Source organism: Ochotona princeps, chromosome 11 (genome assembly GCF_030435755.1).
Source record: "Ochotona princeps isolate mOchPri1 chromosome 11, mOchPri1.hap1, whole genome shotgun sequence".
Lineage (NCBI taxonomy): Eukaryota > Metazoa > Chordata > Mammalia > Lagomorpha > Ochotonidae > Ochotona > Ochotona princeps.
The window spans coordinates 2,556,323-2,583,724 of NC_080842.1; the positions used below are offsets into that span (position 1 = coordinate 2,556,323).

General features: G+C 40.5%; 1 protein-coding gene across 1 annotated transcript in view; it reads right to left on the reverse strand.

Moving 5' to 3' along the window:
- The window catches only part of LOC118760013 (vomeronasal type-1 receptor 48-like), a 53,643-nt gene extending 27,449 nt beyond the window's left edge, over positions 1-26,194 (reverse strand). The window contains exons 1-4 of the mRNA XM_036496857.2: positions 26,010-26,194; positions 25,228-25,285; positions 18,042-18,967; positions 13,391-13,427 (exon numbers count right to left, since the gene is read on the reverse strand). Of these exons, the coding sequence (XP_036352750.2) occupies positions 13,391-13,427; positions 18,042-18,967; positions 25,228-25,285; positions 26,010-26,194 (1,206 nt within the window). The remainder of the gene's footprint in view (positions 1-13,390; positions 13,428-18,041; positions 18,968-25,227; positions 25,286-26,009) is intronic.
- Between the last annotated feature and the right edge of the window lie 1,208 nt (positions 26,195-27,402).

The window sequence follows — 27,402 nt, forward strand, 5'->3', positions numbered from 1 at the left end:
AAGGTGTGTTACAGATCTGGAAAGAGACAAGGATGTCTGTTGCTGACACTGTTATTTGATATATTAATGTGCTCCTCAATGCAGCTAATAGACAAGAAAAATGTATTAAAGGAACTCAGATTGGAAAAGAGGAAAGTCAAATTATTTCTGCTTGCAGATGACGTAGTTCTATACATTGGAGAACCAAAAGACTCAAAGAAGGGACTGCTAGAACTTGAAAGAGAGATGATAAGATGGCAGGGCACAAAATTAGCAAATGCACATCAATGGTCCCGGTATACACAAACAACTCTAGAGCTGAATATGATGTAGTCAGTACAGTCACTTTTAATATATCAGAGAAGAACTTAACTACCTTGGAATAACTCTAACTAAAGATGTGGAAGTCGTCTATGAGGAATAAAACAAAATAGTGAAAAAGTAATAAAAGATTTTATTGATGGAGAAATGTATCATGTTCCTGGATAGCAGGGTCAACATAATCAAAATATTCATATTGTTGAAAGTAATATACAGATTCGATAGACCCGCAAGATGGCCGACATAGGAGGAAGACTGTGAGAGAGCTCACAGACAGAGAGGGCTAGAACGCAACAAAAGCGTAAGTGGAGCAGCATAGAACTACAGGGAGAAGAACGTGAAGTTCCCTGGACAGTGTGGAGCCAAAAAAATCCACACAACTCGGAAGAGCAACCAGGGAAAAACAAAGCAAAGGACAGGGGAGACGACTTTCCGCTCCTGACCTGCTGAGTCACCTTTGAGTACAGACACTGAAAGCCGCAGACTGATCCGCAAACCGACCAGCAGACTGACTCGCAGACGCAATGATCGTGAGGACTGGCGGTGATTGGGACCCGCTGGCATCTGCTCACCCTGGTCACCAGGACTCGCCAGGACCTGCCCTGCCGCGGACACCAGGACCCTGAATCACCGGGACCCGCCGGCATCTGCCCACCCTGGTCGCCAAGCCCCGGGACCTGCACCAGCCGCAGCCTCCAGGCTCCATCGCGTCCCGCCGCGACCAGCAACGGACGCAGCAGTCAGGAGACGCACCGGCGGCCAGGATTCCCACCAGAGGAAGAGGCAGACTGCAAGAACCTGAGGTTTGAGTGAGTTGGGTGGGGACAGTGGTGGGTTGGAGGCTTCGGGAGTTGGCCCCCCAGGGGCACGCACAGAGCCTGAACACAATTGGTGCTCGTCTCCCCGCCCCTCCCCCCACAGACTCCAGCGTCTAGAGACACAGGGCGAGTGCCTTGAAACTGCCAAAACTGTGTCTGGGAGAAAGGCAAAAGGCACACTGGATACTCCCCTGTGCCTTTGCGGTCTGGCACTCAGCTGGGCGGTGCTATCCCACAGGAACCCAAGCACACCTCTGGGCTGGGCAGTTCCCTGCTAGCGCCGGGGCGGTCGGTCCCCTGCAAGTGCTGGGGTGGGCGGACCTGCGCAGGAGGCGTTTCCAGAGAGCACCTGGAACACGCCCTATAGTCCCTTGCTCCGAGCCCTGTGATCCAGTAAACAGGGTGCGCGCACAGAGAGTGCCTTCACTCCCCCACGCCCTGTGGTAGCATACCTGTAGGGGACGAGCTGAGAGTGCGCTTTGAATCCTCTGGGCCCTGGAAGAGGCGCCCTGAGGTCCAGTGTTCTGGAGACGCACCAAAAGTGCCTTGAAAATTCCCACACCCTGCTACTCCACGCCTGCAGACTCCGATCTCTACAGGATAGTGCTTGGAGACCCCTCAGCACACTGGTGCCTAGGTCTCTCAAAAAAGAAACACTAACACAATGGGAAGAAATACCAGAAAAGGTAATGATCCAGATGAGAGTGCCAACACCCTACCAATAAAGGATCGAAAGCCAATGTCTATTTCGGAGATGCGAGATGAAGACATAGAAGATCTACCAGACAAGGAATTCAAAAAAATAATGTTAAAATATGTCAGAGACAATGAGAAGAATTGGGAGGACTTCAAGGAATTCAAGAACCACATAGCCTCAGAAATACAACAAATGAAAAGTAAAATCCTTGACTTAGAGCACAAAATTGAGAGCCTAACCAACAGAACAAATACAGCAGAAGAGAGGATCTCTGAAACGGAAGACACACAAAACGAACACACCCAGTTCATGAAACAGCTGGAGACAAGTCTGAACAAAGCCAATAAGACCATACAAGAAATGAAAGACAACCTCAGAAAATCAAATATTAGGATTATTGGCCTTCCTGAAGGAGTGGAAAAAGAATCAGGAATGCAAATGGTGCTCGACGAAATTATACAGGAAAACTTTCAAAACACTTGGAACATGAATCCAGCTCAAATCCAGGACGGTCAGAGGACTCCCAGCAGATATGACCCAAAGCGATCTTCACCCAGACATATGGTGCTCAAGTTCCACTCCAACGAAGACAAAGAAAGAATCCTAAGACAAGTACGAAGCAGAGAAAAGATCACATACCGGGGAAAACCAATCAGGATCACGGCTGACTTTTCTGAAGAGACCTTACAAGCAAGAAGAGAATGGACAAAGATCTTCCAAATCCTGAATCAGAACAACTGTCAACCAAGAATATTGTACCCAGCAAAGATCTCATTCGTATTTGAGAACGAAATCAAATACTTCCACAGCAAAGAGAAATTAGAAGAATATGCCAGCACAAAACCAGCTCTACAAAATCTCCTTAGAAATGCACTAATTCCAGAAAAAAAGGAGGTGAATCATAAGCAAAGATGGCAAACAGGAAGGTCTCCCCACTAAAGTCCACACAAGGAAGGGCAATAACACAGATATCAACACCCACAAAAACAAGTATGGCAGGGCAAAATCACAACCTCTCAATTTTAACTCTCAACACAAATGGCCTGAACTCACCAATCAAAAGGCATAGATTAACAGAATGGATTATCAAACAGCACCCAACTATCTGTTGCCTACAAGAGACACATCTAACCAGAAGAGATTCAAAGAAGCTGAAAGTGAAAGGTTGGAAACAGATATTTCATGCCAATGGACGAGAAAAAAAGGCCGGGGTAGCTGTCTTAATTTCAGATGATGTGGACTTCAATCTGACACACATCAAAAAGGACAGGGAAGGACATTATATATTGGTGAAGGGACTGATCCATCAGGAAGTAATTACCATTGTGAACATATATGCACCAAATTCAAACGCACCTAGCTACGTGAAGCAATTACTCACGGACTTAAGGGGAGACATAGATATGCACACAATAATAGTGGGTGATCTTAACACCCCACTAACAACTATAGACAGATCAACAAAACAAAAACTCAACAAAGAAACAACAGAACTCATACAAACAATAGAACAACTGGACTTGGTTGACATTTATAGAATTTTTTACCCTAAGGCCACAGATTATACATTTTTTTCAGCAGTACATGGCACCTTCTCCAGGATCGACCACATGATAGGACACAAAGCAAACCTAAATAACTTCAAAAAGATAGGAATCATACCATGTACCCTCTCAGACCACCACGGAATGAAGCTGGAAATCAGCAATTCAAAATGCCCCAGGAAATACAGAAACTCTTGGAGGCTGAACAATATGCTACTAAACGAACAATGGATCAGAGAAGAAATTAAAGATGAGATCAAAAAATTTATGGAAACCAATGAAAACTCTGACACAACATTCCAAAATTTGTGGGACACTGCCAAAGCAGTGCTACGGGGTAAACTCATCGCAATTGGAGCTCATGTCAAGGCCCAAGAGAGGCGCCAAATACAGGAACTAAACACACACCTCCAGGAACTGGAAAAACAACAGCAGAAGAGCCCCACACACAATAGGAAACAAGAAATCATCAAAACAAGGGAGGAAATCAACCAGATAGAAATAAAAAAAACCATACACAAAATCAATGAATCAAAAAGCTGGTTTTTTGAGAAGATAAACAAGATAGACACTCCACTGGCCCGACTGACAAAGAAAAAACAAGAGAAGGCAAGAATTAACAGCATCAAAGATGAAAAAGGCAACATAACAACAGACACCGCATCCATTAAGGCCATAATCAGAAATTACTACAAAGCACTGTACTCCAACAAATCAGAAGATCACCAAGAAATGGAAAAGTTCTTAGACTTCTACCACTTGCCAAAACTTAGCCCAGAGGCAACAAACGACCTGAACAAACCCATAACTGAAGTAGAGATTGAATCAGTGATTAAAGACCTCCCAACAAGGAAAAGCCCAGGCCCAGATGGCTTCACTCCAGAATTCTACAAAACATTCCGAACAGAGCTGACCCCAATCCTCTACAAACTCTTCAAAACAATAGAAAAACATGCAACCCTTCCAAACTCATTCTATGAAGCCAACATTACCTTAATCCCAAAACCAGACAGAGAACTAACAGAGAAGGAAAACTACAGACCTATCTCTTTGATGAACACTGATGCTAAGATTCTCAACAAAATCCTAGCCAACAGAATTCAAAAACACATCAGACAGATCATTCATCCAGATCAAGTAGGATTCATCCCTGGAATGCAGGGATGGTTCAACATTCGAAAATCTATAAATGTGATACACCACATCCAAAAACTGAAAAACAAGAATCACATGATAGTATCAATAGATGCGGAAAAAGCTTTCGACAAAATCCAACATCACTTCCTACTAAAAACCCTAACCAAGGTAGGCATAGATGGAAAAATCCACAACATAATTAAAGCAATATATGAAAAACCCAACGCCAGCATCATACTGAATGGAGAAAAGCTGGAACCCTTCCCACTGAGATCTGGAACAAGACAGGGATGTCCACTTTCTCCACTACTATTCAACATAGTCCTAGAGGTACTCGCTGAGGCCATAAGACAAGAAAAAGAAATCAGAGGAATCCAAATGGGAAACGAAGAAGTCAAGCTCTCACTATACGCAGATGATATGATTCTTTATGTAGAAGAGCCAAGAGACTCAATACAGAGACTGCTAGAACTTGTACGAGAGTTTGGTAGAGTGGCAGGGTACAAAATTAATGAACAAAAATCAACAGCCATAGTGTATGCGAACAGCCCCAAGATGGAAAAAGACTTAACCAGCAAGATACCATTCAAAATAACAGAGAAAAGTATGAAATATCTGGGAATAAATCTAACCAAAAATGTAGAAGACTTATTTGAAGAAAACTACAATCTGCTTAAAAAAGAAATTGAACAAGACCTCAAAAGATGGAGTAATATCCCATGCTCCTGGATAGGTAAAATCAATATCATTAAAATGTCTATACTGCCAAAAGCAATATATACATTCAACGCAATCCCAATCAAATTGCCCAAAATATTCTTCATGGAACTGGAAACAATGATCCAAAGGTTCATCTGGAAGCACAAAAAAACACGGATAGCTAGAACTATCCTGAAGAACAGGAAGTTAGCAGGGGGAATCACAGTTCCGGACCTCTGGACATACTATAGGGCAGTGGTTATCAAAACAGCGTGGTACTGGCACAAAGATAGAGAGGAAGATCAATGGAGCAGAATAGAAACGCCAGAAGGAAACCCACACAGATACAGCCAAATAATCTTTGACAAAAAGACAAACGACAACCCAGGCAAATGGGAAGGTCTGTTCAATAAATGCTGCTGGGACAACTGGTTGATAGCCTGCAGAAACAAAAAAATAGATCCACATCTCTCACCATACACTAAGATCAGATCCAAATGGATAACAGATCTAAACCTACATCCAGAAACCTTCAAACTTTTGGAAGAAAATGTTGGAAACACACTGGAACACTTAGGGGTAGGCCCTCACTTCCTAAAAAAGACTCCAGATGCAGTAGAAATCAAGACCAAAATAAACAATTGGGACCTCATCAAACTAAGAAGCTTCTGTACAGCTAGAGATACAATCAACAAAGTAAAAAGGCAACCCACAGGATGGGAGAAGATCTTCGCACACGACATAGGTGATAGAGGGCTAATATCCAGAATATACAAAGAGCTACAAAACAACCAAAATGTCAAAACAAACAAGCCACTCAAGAAATGGGCACGGGAAATGGGCAGACACTTCACAAAGGAACAAACCCAAATGGCAAATAAACATATGAAAAAATGCTCAAGTTCCCTGGCAATAAGGGAAATCCAAATTAAAACATCAATGAGGTACCACCTAACGCCAGTAAGACTGGCCCACATGAATAAAAGCACCAACGACACTTGTTGGCGAGGTTGCGGGGAAAAGGGAACCCTACTCCACTGCTGGTGGGGCTGCAGGCTGGTACAGCCTCTATGGAAATCAGTATGGAGAATATTCAAACAACTCAAATTCAACATACCGTATGATCCAGCAATAGCACTCCTAGGAATATATCCAGAACACTTGTTCTATGAGAAACCAACATGTACTCCTATGTTCATAGCAGCACAATCAGTAATTGCAAAAACATGGAAACAACCAAAATGCCCATCAAAAGAGGATTGGATAAGAAAGCTATGGTTCATCTACTCCATGGAATACTACTCAGCTATTAAAAAAAACAAAATGCAGTTCTTTGTGGCCAAATGGGCCAAACTGGAAACCATAATGCTAAGGGAAATGAGCCAATCCCAAAAGGTTAAATACCACATGTTTGCCTTAATTTAAGATGATATGATGTTATGTATAACATGTTATGTTTTGAATGTTATATGTTGTGTATAAACTAAAATTGAAGTATAGGTGAGGTGGTCACAGAAGGTGGCTGGGAACCCGCATTTACTTTTAACATATTGGTTACTCATTACTATGTCAATTAATTCCATAATGATGTAAATTTTTGCTGATGGTATGTTGGAGCTTTCAATTGACTGGGATGATACTCTGCTGGCTCTGTCATCAGACCAGAGAGGGTATACCTAAGAAACCGTTGAACTTGACGGGACAATAAGATGCTGGACTCTATGTTTGGTATACGTTTGCAATGGGGAAATCTCAACTGAACTTGAGCTGTGGTTATGCAACAAGGTGGAGGAATCCACCATGGTGGGAGGGTTTGGGGAGGGGTGGGGAGAACCCAAGTATCTATGTAACTGTGTCACATAATACAATGTAATTACTGAAGTTAAATAATAAATAATTAAAAAAAAAAAAAAACTAAAAAAAAAAAATTTCAGATGATGTGGACTTCAATCTGACACACATCAAAAAGGATAGGGAAGGACATTATATATTGGTGAAGGGACTGATCCATCAGGAAGTAATTACCATTGTGAACATATATGCACCAAATTCAAACGCACCTAGCTACGTGAAGCAATTACTCACGGACTTAAGGGGAGACATAGATATGCACACAATAATAGTGGGTGATCTTAACACCCCACTAACAACTATAGACAGATCAACAAAACAAAAACTCAACAAAGAAACAACAGAACTCATACAAACAATAGAACAACTGGACTTGGTTGACATTTATAGAATTTTTTACCCTAAGGCCACAGATTATACATTTTTTTCAGCAGTGCATGGCACCTTCTCCAGGATCGACCACATGATAGGACACAAAGCAAACCTAAATAACTTCAAAAAGATAGGAATCATACCATGTACCCTCTCAGACCACCACGGAATGAAGCTGGAAATCAGCAATTCAAAATGCCCCAGGAAATACAGAAACTCTTGGAAGCTGAACAATATGCTACTAAACGAACAATGGTTCAGAGAAGAAATTAAAGATGAGATCAAAAAATTTATGGAAACCAATGAAAACTCTGACACAACATTCCAAAATTTGTGGGACACTGCCAAAGCAGTGCTATGGGGTAAACTCATCGCAATTGGAGCTCATGTCAAGGCCCAAGAGAGATGCCAAATACAGGAACTAAACACACACCTCCAGGAACTGGAAAAACAACAGCAGAAGAGCCCCACACACAATAGGAAACAAGAAATCATCAAAACAAGGGAGGAAATCAACCAGATAGAAATAAAAAAAACATACACAAAATCAATGAATCAAAAAGCTGCTTTTTGAGAAGATAAACAAGATAGACACCCCACTGGCCCGACTGACAAAGAAAAAACAAGAGAAGGCAAGAATTAACAGCATCAAAGATGAAAAAGGCAACATAACAACAGACACCGCATCCATTAAGGTCATAAGTAGAAATTACTACAAAGCACTGTACGCCAACAAATCAGAAGATCACCAAGAGATGGAAAAGTTCTTAGACTTCTACCACTTGCCAAAACTTAGCCCAGAGGCAACAAATGACCTGAACAAACCCATAACTGAAGTAGAGATTGAATCAGTGATTAAAGACCTCCCAACAAAGAAAAGCCCAGGCCCAGACGGCTTCACTGCAGAATTCTACAAAACATTCCGAACAGAGCTGACCCCAATCCTCTACACACTCTTCAAAACAATAGAAAAACATGCAACCCTTCCAAACTCATTCTATGAAGCCAACATTACCTTAATCCCAAAACCAGACAGAGAACTAACAGAGAAGGAAAACTACAGACCTATCTCTTTGATGAACATTGATGCTAAGATTCTCAACAAAATCCTAGCCAACAGAATTCAAAAACACACCAGACAGATCATTCATCCAGATCAAGTAGGATTCATCCCTGGAATGCAGGGATGGTTCAACATTCGAAAATCTATAAATGTGATACACCACATCCAAAAACTGAAAAACAAGAATCACATGATAGTATCAATAGATGCAGAAAAAGCTTTCGACAAAATCCAACACCACTTCCTGCTAAAGACCCTAACCAAGGTAGGCATAGATGGAAAAATCCACAACATAATCAAAGCAATATATGCAAAACCCAACGCCAGCATCATACTGAATGGAGAAAAGCTGGAACCCTTCCCACTGAGATCTGGAACAAGACAGGGATGTCCACTTTCTCCACTACTATTCAACATAGTCCTAGAGGTACTCGCTGAGGCCATAAGACAAGAAAAAGAAATCAGAGGAATCCAAATGGGAAACGAAGAAGTTAAACTTTCACTATACGCAGATGATATGATTCTTTATGTAGAAGAGCCAAGAGACTCAACACAGAGACTACTAGAACTTGTACGAGAGTTTGGTAGAGTGGCAGGGTACAAAATTAATGAACAAAAATCAACAGCCATAGTGTATGCGAACAGCCCCAAGTTGGAAAAAGACTTAACCAGCAAGATACCATTCAAAATAACAGAGAAAAGTATGAAATATCTGGGAATAAATCTAACCAAAAATGTAGAAGACTTATTTGAAGAAAACTACAAACTACTTAAAAAAGAAATTGAACAAGACCTCAAAAGATGGAGTAACATCCCATGCTCCTGGATAGGTAAAATCAATATCATTAAAATGTCTATACTGCCAAAAGCAATATATACATTCAACGCAATCCCAATCAAATTGCCAAAACATTCTTCATGGGACTGGAAACAATGATTCAAAGGTTCATCTGGAAACACAAAAAAAACACGGATAGCTAGAACTATCCTGAAGAACAGGAAGTTAGCAGGGGGAATCACAGTTCTGGACCTCTGGACATACTATAGGGCAGTGGTTATCAAAACAGCCTGGTACTGGCACAAAGATAGAGAGGAAGATCAATGGAGCAGAATAGAAACGCCAGAAGGAAACCCACACAGATACAGCCAAATAATCTTTGACAAAAAGACAAACGACAATCCAGGCAAATGGGAAGGTCTGTTCAATAAATGCTGTTGGGACAACTGGTTGATAGCCTGCAGAAACAAAAAAATAGATCCACATCTCTCACCATACACTAAGATCAGATCCAAATGGATAACAGATCTAAACCTACATCCAGAAACCTTCAAACTGTTGGAAGAAAATGTTGGAAACACACTGGAACACTTAGGGGTAGGCCTTCACTTCCTAAAAAAGACTCCAGATGCAGTAGAAATCAAGACCAAAATAAACAATTGGGACCTCATCAAACTAAGAAGCTTCTGTACAGACAAGGAAACAATGAATAAAGTAAAAAGGCAACCCACAGGATGGGAGAAGATCTTCGCACACGACTTAGGTGATAGAGGGCTGATCTCCAGAATATACAAAGAGCTACAAAACAACCAAAATGTCAAAACAAACAAGCCACTCAAGAAATGGGCACGGGAAATGGGCAAACACTTCACAAAGGAACAAACCCAAATGGCAAATAAGCATATGAAAAAATGCTCAAGTTCCCTGGCAATAAGGGAAATCCAAATTAAAACATCAATGAGGTACCACAACGCCAGTAAGACTGGCCCACATGAAAAAAAGCAACAACGACACTTGTTGGCGAGGTTGCGGGGAAAAGGGAACCCTACTCCACTGCTGGTGGGGCTGCAGGCTGGTACAGCCTCTATGGAAATCAGTATGGAGAATATTCAAACAACTCGAATTCAACATACCGTATGATCCAGCAATAGCACTCCTAGGAATATATCCAGAACAATTGTTTTATGAGAAACCAACATGCACCCCTATGCTCATAGCAGCACAATCAGTAATTGCAAAAACATGGAAGCAACCAAAATGCCCATCAACAGAGGATTGGATAAGAAAGCTATGGTTCATCTACTCCATGGAATACTACTCAGCTATTAAAAAAAAACAAAATGCAGTTCTTTGTGGCCAAATGGGCCAAACTGGAAACCATAATGCTAAGGGAAATGAGCCAATCCCAAAAGGTTAAATACCACATGTTTGCCTTGATTTAAGATGATATGATGTTATGTATAACATGTTATGTTTTGAATGTTATATGTTGTGTATAAACTAAAATTGAAATATAGGTGAGGTGGTCACAGAAGGTGGCTGGGAACTCGCATTTACTTTTAACATATTGGTTACTCATTACTATGTCAATTAATTCCATAATGATGTAAATTTTTGCTGATGGTATGTTGGAGCTTTCAACTGACTGGGATGATACTCTGCTGGCTCTGTCTTCAGACCAGAGAGGGTATACCTAAGAAGCCGTTGAACTTGACGGGACAATAAAATACTGGACTCTATGTTTGGTATACGCTTGCAATGGGGAAATCTCAACTGAACTTGAGCTGTGGTTATGCAACAAGGTGGAGGAATCCACCATGGTGGGAGGGTTTGGGGAGGGGTAGGGAGAACCCAAGTATCTATGTAACTGTGTCACATAATACAATGTAATTACTGAAGTTAAATAATAAATAATTTAAAAAAATTACATGTATAATTTATCTGTTTTTTCAAAACTCTATATTAAATAAATGCCAGAACATTGTAAAAATAAAAAAAAGAAAGTAATATTCAGATTCAATCCAATTCCATTCAAAATCCTAAGAGAATTCTTCAGAATTAAGAAAGCGATGCATAAATGATGTAGATGTGACTACAAATAACCAAAGCTATGTTTTTTGAAGAGAATTCAGAGAGATCACAATTCCAGATCTTAAGGTGTGTTACAGTGTAATGATAATAAAACAGCTGGGCACTCTTACAGAAATAGAGAAGAATATTCATGAAACAGAATAGAAACACCAGAGGAGATCCCACATATGCACAGCCAACTAATCTTCTTCAACAAAACTGTTAACAGCCCAAGGAAAAAGGATAGTCTCTTCAACAAATGGAACAATTGGATAGCAGCCTGTAGAAGTAAGAAGGAAGACGCCCCACTTTGACCTTTACAAGGATCAAATATAAATGGATAAAGGACTTGGTTTTGTATCCAGAAACAATCAAATATTATAAGAAAACATAGGAAGCACTCTATACGATTTAGGCATAAGCTGAAATGTATAATCCTTGAAGCCCAAAAGAAACAACTAGGACTGCATCAAACTAAAGCTTATGTATAGTACAGGCAATGGTCAACAGAGCAAAGAGGGAACTAACACAATGGGAGAAAAACCTTTATACATCGCACAACAAATGGGGGTACTATCCAAGATATACAAAGAGCTTCAGAAAAAAATATCAAAACAAATACGCCAGGTAAGAAATAGGCCAAGGAAATGAGCAGACAGTTTTCAAGGGAACAAACAAAAATGGGTAACAGACATATGAAAAAATGCTCAATCACCTTAGCAACAAGAGGAATACAATGAAGAACCATGTTGAGCTTCCATTCATCTCAAGTGAAAACTGTCTGCATACAAAGATCTATTAATAATACCTGCTGGTGAGAATGTGGAGAAAGATATCCTACTTTGCTGATGGTGGGAATGTAGGTAGTACAGCCACAAAGTCAGTGTGGTTAATGCTCAGAGAACTGAGACTTCATCTGTCATATGACCCAGCAATCCCACTCTTGAAATATATATCAAACAGAAGTAAAACCTACATACGAAAAAGCAGCTTGTATCCCAGTATTCATTGTATCACAAATGATGATATCAAAGACATGGAAACAACATTAATACCCAATGATAGAGGACTGCATAGAAACATTTATTTTACATTTAATTCATGGAATACCATTAAAATTAAAATCCCCTGGGTGAAGAGAGCTTGCAACAGCCTGGTGGCTTCTGGGAGTACCCAGGCCAAGTCAGACTCAATGCTTGGAGCCCTGGCCACAGCCACCACTGCCACAGAGTGAGCGAGTCCTGGGCATGTCTGGCCTGGAAAGGTTTCTCTCTTCATGGTGAGTATTCTTTCAGGTGATCTCTTAGGAGTAAAGGTAGGCTCTGGCTCCACCCACAGCCACCATTGTACAACAGGAGAGTTCTAGGCAAATTTCACCTCAGGGCCTGGGTTAAGGGAGCTTGCAGCAGCCTGGCAGCTGCTGGGAGTACCCAAGCCAGTTCAGACTCAATTCAAGGGGACCTGGTCACAGCCGCCACTATGATGTGAGTCCTGGGTTTTGTGTGACCCATGCCCATTAGTGCCAGGCTCCACTTTTTGGCCACCTAACAGCAAGCTATGGAGTCTTGGAGGTTGTGGAAGTGCTGCCTAGGGATGTCCATGAATAAGAACAGTGTGGGTATTGGCAAAAAATCAATCCTGAGTGACTCCCAAAGACAGGGTCACTTTACTTGAAGGTAAGCAAGGGGACTGAGACCTCATGGTTTAGAGGCGAGATCTGTATGGGTCAGATGGATACACCAGCATACATGTGAGACCTGTGTAGGACTTGTTATCACCAAACAATACTGACCACCACACAGCAGTCCATGTGAAAGTTAAGGCTGGGGGCCTGTCAAGCAGAGCTAGATCCTAGTACTTGACAGAATGTCAGAACAAGGTCAGGCCACATTAGGCAGGGCCATGACACTAACCAGCACATGAGAGAACCAGATCCAGGGATAGATTCTGTGGGGATGTGTGCATCCAATCCTGTGGAAATGCAAGTCCCACTGGTTAACTCAAGAGTTGGAGTGGTGATGGGCTGAGCTAGATGTGATCATGAAACCTGCCATCACTCACGGGTAAAGGGACTGATAACAATCTGGACAGGTCCAAGCTGCAACACCTACATGCACATCCTAAAACAGGGTGTGGGGCAGGCTAGGCTGCAACATTCACCAGCTCATACAAAGCAAGATGGAAGGGTGGACTATACCAGGCAAGGGCCTAATACCTGCTGGTATGTATGTAATCTGGGTCTAGGAGTGGAACAAATGGGAGAACTTGGGAAACTCCCCTAATACATCATAACTCTTGCTGATGATCACAAGGTGGATGCCTGAGGGTTGGGCAAGCTCGGAAGAGAAGCTCCAATTGTTTGGTAATGTGTGGGTTGGTTATTGAAGGGGCAGACCAGTCAGGGCTGAGTATATGTTAGCTCACCAGCAAGAACAGAAATCTGGCTGGAGCACAGGTCATGTTGAACTTGGCTCTCCAACATACTGGTTTGCATGTTCTGGGGAAGGCAACAGACTGAGCAGGGCCATGTTCCATCACCTGCCAGCAAGAATCAGGATGGGGGACAGGCTGGGTGAGGCCAGGCTACATCATTTAAAGCAAAGACCAAGGCAGGTGAGTGGTTATTCAAAGCTATGTCAGAGCAACCAGTAGCATGCACACAATCTATGGTTGCAAACAGGCCTGGTTGGGGAGCTAAGGGGACACTCTGCCTGGGTTGTGCTTGCAGCTGATGAGTGCAGGAGCCAAAGTGGGAGCTGTGTTCTGGTCTGGAAATTGCTGCAGTGTCCCTAGGCACAAGTATGGACTGGGGTTGGGCACACCATAGTGGGCTAGACTCCATCACCAACTGGTGCTCTGGATGACCAGGGTAGGTCTAGGAGGGGGTAAGCTACGTCAAGCCCCTACTGAGCCATTGGTGGGCTATGTCTGGTTGTAGACCAGGCTTGGCTGGGCTGAAACATTCAACTGTAACAAGTAGAATGAGTTGAAGGCCAATCAGAAAAGGCCACTGTTCCTGCCAGGTCAGGAGGTGGACTAAGTAGGGCTGACTAATGGACTCACCAGTATGCGCAAGATCTGGCATTGGGAAAGGTTCTGACGGAGGAGACTGGGCAACTCCTCTGGCAAGGCACAGTTCCTGCAGGTGAGTGCAAGAATCACAATAGGGAGCAGCCCAACCAGGCCAGGGAAAGGTATCCTCAGGCATGCATTTGACACAGGTCAGGGGTGGACCAGACTCAACTAGTTCACCTCACCCACTGGCAAATCCAAGTTCCAGAATAGAGTGTGGGTCTGACTATCTTTGGTTGCAACGCATACCAGTACATATTAAGGCTGGGACTGGGTGCCTGGTGCACTGAACTAGGCTGTAACTCTCACCAGCATAAACTGGAAAGGCATTGCACCAGGACTGGCCAGGCTACATCACTCATTGGCAAATGCTGAGGTGAGGCAGGCCATGTGAGATTAGGCCACAGTGCCCAACCAGCACAAATGAAAACTGGGGGAAGGAGGCAAAACTGGCAGGGGGAATGTGGACAGCTCCCATGCTGGAACACCACTCCCACTGGAGAGAATGAGTTGGGACAGGGGTAGACCAGACCAGACAGCCATAACACATTTGTCCCTCATTTGAGCTGCATCAGGGAAAGTCCAGGCTGGGCTGACTGTTACCAATGTGCACGCATAAATCACAGTGGGTGGGTGTTGGTTGAGCTTTGCTGCAGCACCAGCTGGAAGATGCTGGCACTGGGGGCTAATTCTGTCACATTAAACTGCAGAACCACCTGCAGAGTGCATGATGTGGGAGTGGCTCCAGTAGGGAAATAGTGGGCACCTCAGTTTAGGGTTACCACTCCCACTGGAGAGCATGAGAACCAGGGCTGGTGTAGAAGTGGCTAGACAGAGCAGCAACCACCAGCATGTGTGTGGGCTAGTGTGGCTGGTTGGGTTGAACTAGGCTTCAATGCCCGTTGACATATACAAGATTTAAATGGGATGAGGGACAGACTGGCCTAGTCTGCTGTAAATACTAGCAAGGACAGGAACCAGGACAGGGGGAATGACTGGTGGGGGTTATAGTAGGTGGCTCCAAGTAGGCTGCAGCTCCCACTGGTTTATACGGGGACCAAGTATGTGCTGGGTTGAATCAGATTGGACTGCACAACTCATTGATTCATGAAGAAGACAAGGCCGAATATATAATTGACACAGCAATTGGAATCAGCAGTATAAGGAAAAGCTGATTGGGGCAACAGATTGTGCTGGACCCTGTATTGGCATGCACACACAAGAATCAGGTCTGGCATCACCTCAGACAAAGTTTCTTTGGAAAGCCTCCCAAATTAACTGCTGATTTCAGAACCCCAATCATGAAGAGAAGTGCAGGTTTCATGGTCTGATCATGGAGTGAATGTGTCAAAGCTGAGAGGCTCAGAGGCTCAGATGGAACAGTGGACAGCATACCCAGGTGCACATGGAGAATATGGCAGTCCATTGGAACCTGCAGAGGACACCTGGTACCACAACAGAGCATGGAGGACAGAACAAATTGATCAACTACCCCAGCCATATGTTGTCAGTAAAAATCTAAGCAAACAGAGACACTAAGGCAGACTATGTCAACCAGTGGATTCTGGAGAGATTTCATTGTGCTTGAAATGGAGAGATTGGCAGCAATTCAGAGTTGTTGAACTACCCAAACCACTTGAGCAGTTCTCTCAGAACATGGCCCATGTAGGAGATTCTCAGATGTTTGGGAGACTGGGTGGGGCTTTGCCCTTTATCTCCCTCCTTACCCCAGCTACAGAAAAAAAAAAAAAGATATATACAGAGAAAATGTGGAAAAAATGGACTTACCCACTTTCCTGAAGCCCTTGACCCTTTCTGCCCTGATCAACTATGCTAAGATCATCAAATAAAATAATACAACTTCCAAAAATATAGAATTCTACCCTTTTCAACAAGGTGGTACCAACTAGAAGCCATTATGCTCTGTGAAATTAGCTAATTGAAAAGGGCAAATATCACCTATTCTCTCAGATATAAGACAACCTCACAAAATACACAACGAAAATATACAGAGGTGATCAAGTATGCACATGCAATCTCACAAACCAAGGCTGTCAAGGGACCAGAGTATCAAAAATCAAAAGATACCTGTAGTATGCATCTCTACACCTGAATAATGGTAGCTCCCCACTATAATTGTTGAATATATTTTGAGAATAAAATACTAGATTCTCTACCATTGCTTACACCTAGAATGCAATGACCCCAAAAATACAGTATACTGGATCCAAGAATACACTAGGAGGAATCCATTAATGTAAAACACAGAAAGAAATAGAAATGAGGAAAAGGGGGAGAAAGAAAAGGAAGGGAAATGGTTGAAACCCTATACCTACAAAATCATAGAATAGAAAATAAGAATAAAAAATATGTTCTTGGAAAAGATCAGGTAGTTAAAAATCTGGTGTATTTCCTTAATATAAAACATGTGTTAATATTAGACTGAGCTAAAGAAAGCCGACTTGCTGACAAATTAAGTTTGCTCACTTTATATGAATAAAGCCATATTTTAAAAGGAAAATAATACACAAATTTAGGCATAGATAGGGCAAATGCCATAAGAAGACAATAATTATAAAATACAAATATGTTTGGATTTAGAAATCTACATATAAAAAGAATCAGAAAAAATAAATTATTCATCTGGCTATATAGAATAAGGAAAATATTATAAGTACCTTTGCCTTGTAATTTTTAAAGTTAACAACAACAAACAAATCTGTAAATGTGAAAGTTTTCTATTTCAAAAAGTAAACACTTAAGAAAAATATCAAATAGTAAATACAATGTGTAATTCCAGGAATAACTAAAAGATTTTAGCATATGAGAAAAGAAGGATGACAATTACAAAAATAAGAATACATTTTCCACATTTCACATTGCATCAGAACCACAAATGAATATATTATAAAGAAATGGTCAAAAAAGTTAAAAAATGAATTCTTAGTAAATATGCCTCTAAGAATCAAAGAACAATTTAGATTACTTTCTGAGGTAAAAATATCTGCAGATTAGGTATCAAAAGGAACTTAATGTGAGAACACTAAAAAAAAAAAAAAAAAAAAAAAAAAAAAAACGATTCCTGTATTAAGTGGGAAAGTGTAAGAGGCAAAATTTGAAGACACTGAGAACTTTGAACTAAGAGAGGCATATAGTAAAGAAAATTTAAGATACAGGTCGAAATTGTTACAGATTCAGAAAGAGAGAGAGAAAAAAAAAGAGTTTTAGCTCAGGCCAACAGTCTCGCTGGCCAGGGAGGAGAGTCTAAAACGGCCCACCAGCATACACAGAACCTATCTTCTACACATCTTAGTGCAAGGAGTTGCAGAAGGCAGCAGCTCCTCCATTTATACTAGTTTGTGATGTCTATTTCAAGGACCTCATTGTGGGAGGTGTTCAGCTTCTGCACAGAGACATGGCTAGGGCAATTCAGCACTGAAAACATTCCTGCGTGGTCATGTTAGCATGATTTCTACGGGATGCTGGAGTCACTTCATCTTTTCCCAACATAACAAAAGCTACACATATTAATCTTCATATCTAAATTAGTCTAAAATTTTGGGATTTGGATTATTCAATCTAAAACAGAATTTATATTTTCACACTTATTTCAAGCTTGTTAAGATAGTTTTATAGCAACATTTTCTGCAGGATTCCAATTACACTTTTATCTGAACTAATGAGCACCAGTGGACTGACAGTGGCATAAGCATTTCCCACCAGTGTCTGGACATACAGAACAAGTGGTTCATATCTCCACAATATGGATGACAAGAATGATATGACGATATCCACACAGTACATAATCACAAAGAAACTTACAAGCAGTAGGACCGTACGGGTGGCCCGTTTTGCTGGGGAAATTCTTAGGGAAATACTGATACTGTGAAGGTACGCAGACTTCCTCTGATGGCTATATAAGAAAATCACCATGTACATGCTGGAGAGCAGCATCATTCCTACAAAGAAGACATTCTGGGACAACACAAGCAGGAAATATAGTGCCATGATGATGGAGTTCATTGAGGAGCGTGAACAGTGCTTACTGACATTGAATAAATTGGTCCTGTTGGAATGAGCTACAGTGTATATGATCATGTTGCTATTGGAAGACAGGTTGAGGGACCAAATACAGAAGAAAGCAATGGCAATATGTTTTGTGAGTTTACGTTTAAATCTTGACAAGTAGAAGGAGCTGGGACTGATGGTGATGACCTGAACAATGCTCAGGAGACAGGTAGTGGAGATGGAGAGACCCCTGGACACTCTACTCATGTAAAGCACAAGCTTACATTTGAATTCATTTGAAAAATTCAGCAACCTGAACATGTCTTCAGATAAAATGTCAAGTGTAGTAAGAAGCATAACTATGTGAACAAAAGCCAGGTGACAGGCCATTATATCAGTGGGCCTTGGCCTATGAACCAGATGGATTGTGAAGACGTGGAAGAAGAGGAGGGAGACATTGGCTAAGATTTCAATGCCAGATTGCAAAAAATACACGTTTTTAATGATGACATAAGCAGAGATTTTGCTCATCTCAGCATAGTAAAACATTTTAGATACCTATAAAACAAAAGACAGAGCTCATGTCACCAATGATCTCTCTTTTTGTCATGAATATCACAAATCATCATTTTAATTTGCTCAATTTCTATAATTAAACTCTAAATGTGCAATAGAGATTCTTGTTGGGGGGAGGGTAAGAGAGAGCCCAGCACCAATTAAACTGTATTAAGAAATAATAATAAAAAACCTTCTACAACGATTTCTGAAACAAATGAAGACATCTTTATGTGTATTTTTAAACTCCTTGAAATGCCCCTTCATTCATCAGTTTCAAAAAACTTCTGCATGGAAAGTGTTAATTTTAATCAATACTTTCTGTATTCACCTTGCACATACATATATGAAGCAAAACTAACTCACGCTGAGAGATAAATGCCTGAAGTAAAATAATTTCCTCTGCAGACATGTAACATGCATGGGTTAACATGTGAGACATTGTACAGTTGATCACAGGGCTGTTGAACATGTCTCAAAGGCACAGCTTCCTAAAACATAAACACCTGGGCATCTGAACTGCTAACGGGTTACTCTGTGAGTGTGCATGTTCAGCCTCAGCACAACATGGAGCAAGGAGAGGTGCCAAGATCACAACGATAAATGACTCTTCACCTATTTAAAGGATCATTATTTGTTTCACTTCAGTAATATAAGAAACCATGAATATATATTTGTAATTATTTTAGTTACATATTTATGCAATTATATCAGCTTTACTTAGTACATTATGAGCCATTCAACAAAATAGAATAATTATAAAGGTGGCTAGATAAAAAATGTATTATTTTATTCCACCACAGCAATATTTGGCTGAGTCTTTCTCATCTTGTCCCTCACTCTCTAAAAGTCCGCCATGTTCTGACACAGATATGAGCCTTTACCAAGGAGGCTCTTGATAATTTATAAATTGAGTGAACAAAGATCCGGTTATTCTGGGTGAATATTGATAAGCGAAGTAAACTATTTACACAATTTAACTTAAAATTTGTCTTGATTTTTGCAATGTGACCTCTGCCACTTGTCTATACAATATGTGTGAGCCTCAAAATATCATCTGCTGTCATCCTACATTTTATGTTAGTAATTTGGCAATCTGATCTTGGACTAAAATTGCAATAAATGCTACAGATATGGGAGTATTTATGATTGAAAAAAGTTTGGGAACAGTTGCCTATAAACTAATTACACTAAAAATGCCTTTTATAAATGAGTATACAGCTCAGCTCTAACTGCATGAAGAGACAACTTAGGATATCACTGAGAGGGAAGCTCCAAGGCACCTTAAGAAGACAGAAAGTGTGGATAACACTGACCCTCATTATTACCACTAGACTCAGAACCCAAACCTTGGAGGAAATTGCATATTCCATGGTCTGATCATGGAGTGAATGTGTCAAAGCTGAGAGGCTCAGAGGCTCAGATGGAACAGTGGACAGCATACCCAGGTGCACATGGAGAATATGGCAGTCCATTGGAACCTGCAGAGGACACCTGGTACCACAACAGAGCATGGAGGACAGAACAAATTGATCAACTACCCGAGCCATATGTTGTCAGTAAAAATCTAAGCAAACAGAAACACCTAGGCTGACTATGTCAACCAGTGGATTCTGGAGAGATTTCATTGTGCTTGAAATGGAGAGATTGGCAGCAATTCAGAGCTGTTGAACTACCAAAACCACTTGAGCAGTTCTCTCAGAACATGGCCCATGTAGGAGATTCTCAGATGTTTGGGAGACTGGGTGGGGCTTTGCCCTTTATCTCCCTCCTTACCCCAGCTACAAAAAAAAAAAAAAAAAAAAGATACAGAGAAAATGTGGAAAAATGGACTTACCCACTTTCCTGTAGCCCTTGACCCTTTCTGCCCTGATCAACTATGTAAAGATTATCAAAATAGAAAAACAAAAAGAAAAAAAGTCTGACTGCTGGCTTTTTTCCTTTGACTTTATCTTTAAGAACTAAAGTACTTTTCTTACAGAAGAAATATTAAAGTATAAGCTGTGATCCTTTAGCAACTAAAAGGAAATTGAAGAGGTAGATTTTATACAAAGCAATTTTAAAGAACAAATGAAACTTGACACTTTAAAAGCAAATCAAGAATATTGCTGGTGATGATCACTTTTCTATCATGCTTATTATTCCCTTAATGGATTGCAAATATTTCCATCTAACTGTAAAAGAAAATTTTAATATACTTTTCAGCATATTGATATATTAAAAGTTTACTTACTTTTGAAACCTAGATGCTAATACTAATCATATTTTAGCAAAGTATTTCTACTTATACTGCAGGCTTTCATGTAATATTCATACAGACCAATAATTTCTAAATATACTTAATATAGATTGGAAAACAGTTCAAACTTTATGGTAAACAAAAAAATGTTATCAATCACTAATGAAATATTTTTCAAGGCTATTAAAAATCGTTAACTGTTTAGAATTGGAATACTGTATGATTTATGTGGCCATGAGGCAAAACAGTCACGAAATTTTCTCAAGTATCTTAAAATATGTCCAAATATTGGAAAACAAAATAAATACGACAAATTCTAATGAATTAGTTCAGGTGTAGCCAAAATAAACTTAATTGAAAGAAATAGTATAAGATCAATTACATATTATAATCAACGTATCTAAATGCAATTTTAATTCATAAAATACCTAAACTATGTGAAAAGCACCAAGTACACTTTTGGCAAGCTACTCACGACATTATGTAATTCACAAAACTGATCATTTCTATCTAGCAGGAGTAATATCTAAGACTGATATCATAAGCAGGGAATTTTCCTGACTTTTCGTCAAAAACAATCCAGCTTCATCACAGAACACACCCGTTCTTGGAGATTTCAGTATCTCACACAGAGAAAGACTTACACCCAGCTACGTCTCTGATATGAATCCATTGTGAGATGAATCCTCAAGATGTGGCTATAGGGAAAGGATGGCTTCAGAGCATCTCCTTCCAGGCCCATGACTGTCATTTCTCCTGCAGCAGAAGGATAATTTAGGCATTGGCACTATTAAAGCAGGACCAACCCCAGGGAGAAAGTAAATTTCTCTAGTTTCTAGGAGACAGCAAAGCAGAGCAATTGGGTTCAAATTTTGTCACCTGTACACTGACTTTTCAAGGCAGGCATGCCTGAGCAGGTTGCCTGCTCTCAGTCCTTGTCAACAGACAAAAGTAGAACAGTAAGTTTGACTTCATGGCAGGTACAAGCCACAACGGATTTCCCAAGCTAAATGCACTGCGCTAGGAGACTCATGGTAGCCTCCTCACTGGTCCTGTTGTGATGTTAGCATCTCAGCAAAACAACACAGCTCCTGGAAATCAGGAAACCATAATCTCCTGCAATCCTATTCATGAAAAGTGGTATTTTTCTCACGGATGGCACTTTCCTGAACCAAAGCAACTGGATTCATAGACTTTAAGTTATGTTTCCTCGACTCTTCCTTCCCAGTGTCCATGCACTTTAAGGGAACAGAAATGCTAGCCTTTATTTTAGCAGCACAGATGACCAAGGTCAAGATAACTTACTAAAGATGTTATACCTAGTCTGTCCTGTATTGTACCACCTCTGCTTTGGTGTCTTCTGCTAGTTTCACTCACAGTCTTTTCTATTCCACACTCTCAGAAGTACAGGAAACAGATGTAATCAACAGTCACCTCTTCATTATGGCTTGCTTAAAGCTGTATTTTTAACCTTATTAAAAGAGCTTCATCTTAGATCCCATCTATGAATCCAATATCTCCTAATGTCAAAGTGGTAATATTTATCTTCTTCCCAAGCCTACACACCTGCACAAATCCTGTCAGACTTGGCTCCATTCTGGTGGACCTTTCAAGCATACTGTTTCATCCAGTCTGGAGCAGTTACCCATCTGGGCTATGGGAAGCCCATCCTTCCCAGTCAAATGTGAATACCACTTATCCAAGATCAAGACTGTTGTGGAAGCAAACATGTTTCTTCTCCAATCTCAGGCTCACTGAATGAAGCTGCTGTGATCCTTCGTTTTAACTATTCGGTCAAGTTGATTACCATTTTCTTCATTTGCAAATGTTTTAATGTTCTTCGATAAATACAAAAATGTATGCATGTATATGGACTTTCAAGCATACATTTGAGAAGCAGAGATACTTAAGTAAATATACAAAGCTTTTACTCCACTTGTTTATTCCTCATAAGACAATAATGGCTAGGGTGAGGCTGGATGAAACTATGATCCAGAACTAATCCAGATATCTTGCATGGGTGGCAAGCACGAAACTACTTGATCTTTCAACGGCTACATTCCAGGTATTACAATAGTCAGAAAAAATCAGAATCATATAGAGGACTCTAACACAGGCCTTTTGATACAGGATGTTGATATTCTAAACAGGATCTTTACCCTAGACAAAAAAAATCTTACCAAAACCCTTACATATCTATTATTTTCCCAGACTAGAAATACACAGTGTATTATTAGATCTGATCACCATGCAGTGAAGTGATTCACTAAAATGTTTACTTTTAGTCTTCCTGAAGGGTTGTGTTCTGCAACCAATATTGTCCCTTTCCAAATCTCTACCATATGCTACCTAACAATCTCTGAGAATCGACCTTGATGCTTTTTTTAGCTTCTTCATTTGAAGGGACAAAAATAGACTTTTTTTTAAAATGCCTGAAGGAATCTCAGAGCTTTGCTGTTGCGAGCAAGAAGGTTACTCACACTAGTAGATGCCTATCACTACTGAATTTGAGCATCTGCTTTTATAAAATTTCACCAAAGCACCATCACCCTCAACTGAGTAGCCATCATACAAACTGTCATGAATACTTTCAAATGGTATTCAAACATACTGTCACATGATCCAGTAAACTTATCTCTGAATATGTGATCTAGGGAATTGAAAGCAACATGTTTATGTCTACTGGAATGTTTTCACAGCCTTAAATTATCAATTCAAGTCCATCAACGTCGAATCAATAACAAAATATTGTGTATCAGGACAACCGTGAAGACTTACACTTGACTTGGAAGAGCTTTTTCAATAGACAGCAATTCACCAGTTCTTCCCATTTCATTTCACACAGAGCTATCTGTTATCACCTGCTGGTAATGATTCACCTCTTATTTCTGCAGAGTGCAGGATAAGTAACAAATTAGGGATCAACTCTGTCTTAGTTAAAACACCAGTTACACCCCGCCCCCATCACAGAATAACATCCTAGATTTCTGGATTGTGATATTATTTTGAGTAACCAAATCATATTTCCTCTTGACCTCCCAGGAAGTACCAGCTGGATCCCAGATAATCCCAACTCTACATTAAACCTGAAAGGCATTACTTATTCACACAGTTCTAGGGTCCAGACCAAATAAACCAGAAAAACTAGCCCTGGAACTGCAAGCACCATTTTGCAAGTTATCCACCAGTGTGCTACTGATGATGTCCTGGGAGGCCGTTGCCCTCCAGACATTAGCTGGTCTGTTTGGATCCAGTCAGCACTCTGGAGAGATGCAAAGTGCTCAAGACCAGAGAATCTGGCAGGGTCATTTGCCACTTCATGTTCTATTGCACTACAGGGTTCTGTCTTGTCACTTAGATAACATCCAGTGGACCCCACTGTATTCTCTGTGGCTGCCAGTCTGTAGCTAAAGATGCAGGTTCAGAAGCAGATTCATGCAAGGGAATTACCCTATGCAAACCTGAAGTTGTGAAGCCCTGCTGCCCACAGAAGTCCAGGCTTGCACTAGCTGTCTTGCCAAAGAGCCAAACTGTGGATTGTGACTGGGTCTTGGATGTCATTTGACCTGCTTACTGGTACAGCCTGGGTCTGGGTGGTTTTGCATGTCGCTGTGACCACAGTTGCATTACATGGCAACTAACCAAGTGGTAGGGATTGTGATGTTACAAGGAATGCTTACTGGGAGGTCTTGGGCCATACCAGCCCTGTCTATGCCCTATGTGGTGAATCATTGCCTCCCGTTTTGGTCCCATGGAAGTAAAGGAAAAGGACCTTTATTCTCAGGGCAAGATGCAAGTAGTCCAAGTGATTTCCAACTGGACAAAAATTAGGAGCAAGGGTTAGTGAAACACTTTTGTGGTGAGCACTGATTTCCCCTCAGTGCTCTCTCAATGAAATGTTTGGATAAACGTGCTTTCCAGAGGCCACTTTAGCATGAAGGCAGCTTTGAACACTGAGAAAGATGGCCTGGACAATTTTGAGAGCATTTGCCTCCCCTGGCCATGGTGCTTCTGCTTATCCAACATTGGCCGTGCTGGAGCTTCTAAAAAAAGAACCAAGTTTGGATGCTTCATCCACAGATCTGCAAAAAAGGTAATAACAGGAGTTATAATCTGGGATTACAGGAACAATGTAAGGATGACCTCTTTAAAACCTAAGACATGGTCTGGAAACATATACCTCTACTAGGAAAAATAGCAGGAACATTCCCTGAAATGATTAGGTGGAGCCTTCACGACTTCAGACACATGTCTTCATGTTCGTAAATTTTCAGTTCAAGAATTTATGATTTGAAGCCATTTTAAAAATAGGTCTCCCTTTGATTGTTTCAGGATAACATTATATTAGGATTAATATAAGTTACCTCCCTCCAGTTAATTGACACTAAAAACAAGTGTGTTGATGTAACATTTCAGAGGTAGTGACAAGCCTGTGGTTAATACTCTGTGTGAACTTAAGTTTTTAAATATTTGCATTCTTATGGAAACATTTTCAAAAATATCTTAAACTTCTATGTTTAAGGTATTTCTCTGTGTGTATAACATATACTTGCATGTATTACATATTTTTAACTTAACATTACACTTTATAAAGCATGCAAAACCCAATGTGATGCTTCACTTTATTGAAGTATGGAAGCTTCTCGCTTGATGTAGTCACATTGGTTTATTTTGGCTTTGACTGCTTCTGCATTCGGTGACTTTTCTAATTCTTTCCAATTTCCTATATTTGGAGAGTGCTTCCTATGGTTTTTTTCTAACAGTTTGAGTATTTTTGATACAGATTTGGGTCCTTGATCCACTTACAGCTGGTTTTTTATAAGGTGGCAGATGGTAGTCTTGCTTCTTTTCTTTTCAGGCTGCTGTCCATTTGTTCCAAACGCATTTGTTGATGAGACCAGCCTTTGCCCTGGATTATTTTCCCTTGTTGAAGATAAGTTGTCTGTACAAGTGTGGGCTTCCTTCTGGGGTTGCTTTTCTGTTCTGTTCATCTTCTCTGATTCTTTAGAAGATTGTATGGGGACCACTGCCCTGTAGTATGTCTTGTGGTCTGGAATTGTGATTCCTCCACCATGATTTTTACTCTTCAGGATGGCTTTGGCAATGTGTGGTCTACTGTGTTTCCATATGAACTTTTGTATCACCTTTTCAATTTCTGAGAATAATTTTGCAGGGATTTTGCTCACAATAATATTGGATTTCTCTTGCTTTTGAGAACAGGGATATTTTGATGATGTTAACACAACCAGTTCAGAAACATTGTAAGTTTCTCCATTTTGTAATGTCCTCTTCTACTCCTTTTAAAAAAATCTTTCTTCTTCTTCTTCTTCTTCTTCTTCTTATTATTATTATTATTATTATTATTATTGTATGATGCAGTTCAATAAGCCCTGGGATTGCCCTTAAACCTCCCCCAACCCCCTTCCCCCTGAGTTAGTTCCACTACATTATTACTACAGTATATTTCTTCACAAAGAGTCATGTATCCATCATTGCAAGCATGGACAATGGCAGAAAGTCCAACATCCTATCGTCCAGATATAGTAAACACTTTCATTGGGAGTCCATCTTTGGCCAGGAAGGAGAAATGCATATGGCATTATATCCTCACATCTGAATATGATAGTCTCTATTATGCGGTTAATATACATTCACTTAAATGAAAAGCCACAGACAAAATCAACAGGAAGAAAAAAGAAGTTAACACCAGGAAGTTAAATAACATGCTACCCTCCCACCATGGTGGATTCCTCAACCTTGTTGCATAACCACAGGAGGGTTTGGGGAGGGGTGGGGAGAACCCAAGTACCTATGAAACTGTGTCACATAATACAATGTAATTAACAAATTAAAAAAAGAATAAAAAAAAGAATTATTAAGGAAGAAAAAAAATTTTTCACTGACTCATAGGTCATATAGTAGCATCATTTTCTTCAAGAAGATTCTTGATTTTCATATTAAAGTTCTTCAGGCATATATTAGTCATTTGGTAGCATGTTTTTTATTATTATTTATTATTTTTAATTCATTAATTACATTGTATTATGTGACACAGTTTCATAGGTACTGGGATTCTCCGCACCCCTCCCCAAACCCTCCCACCATGGTGGATTCCTCCACCTTGTTGCATAACCACAGTTCAAGTTCAGTTGAGATTCCCTCATTGCAAGCATATACCAAACATAGAGTCCAGCATCTT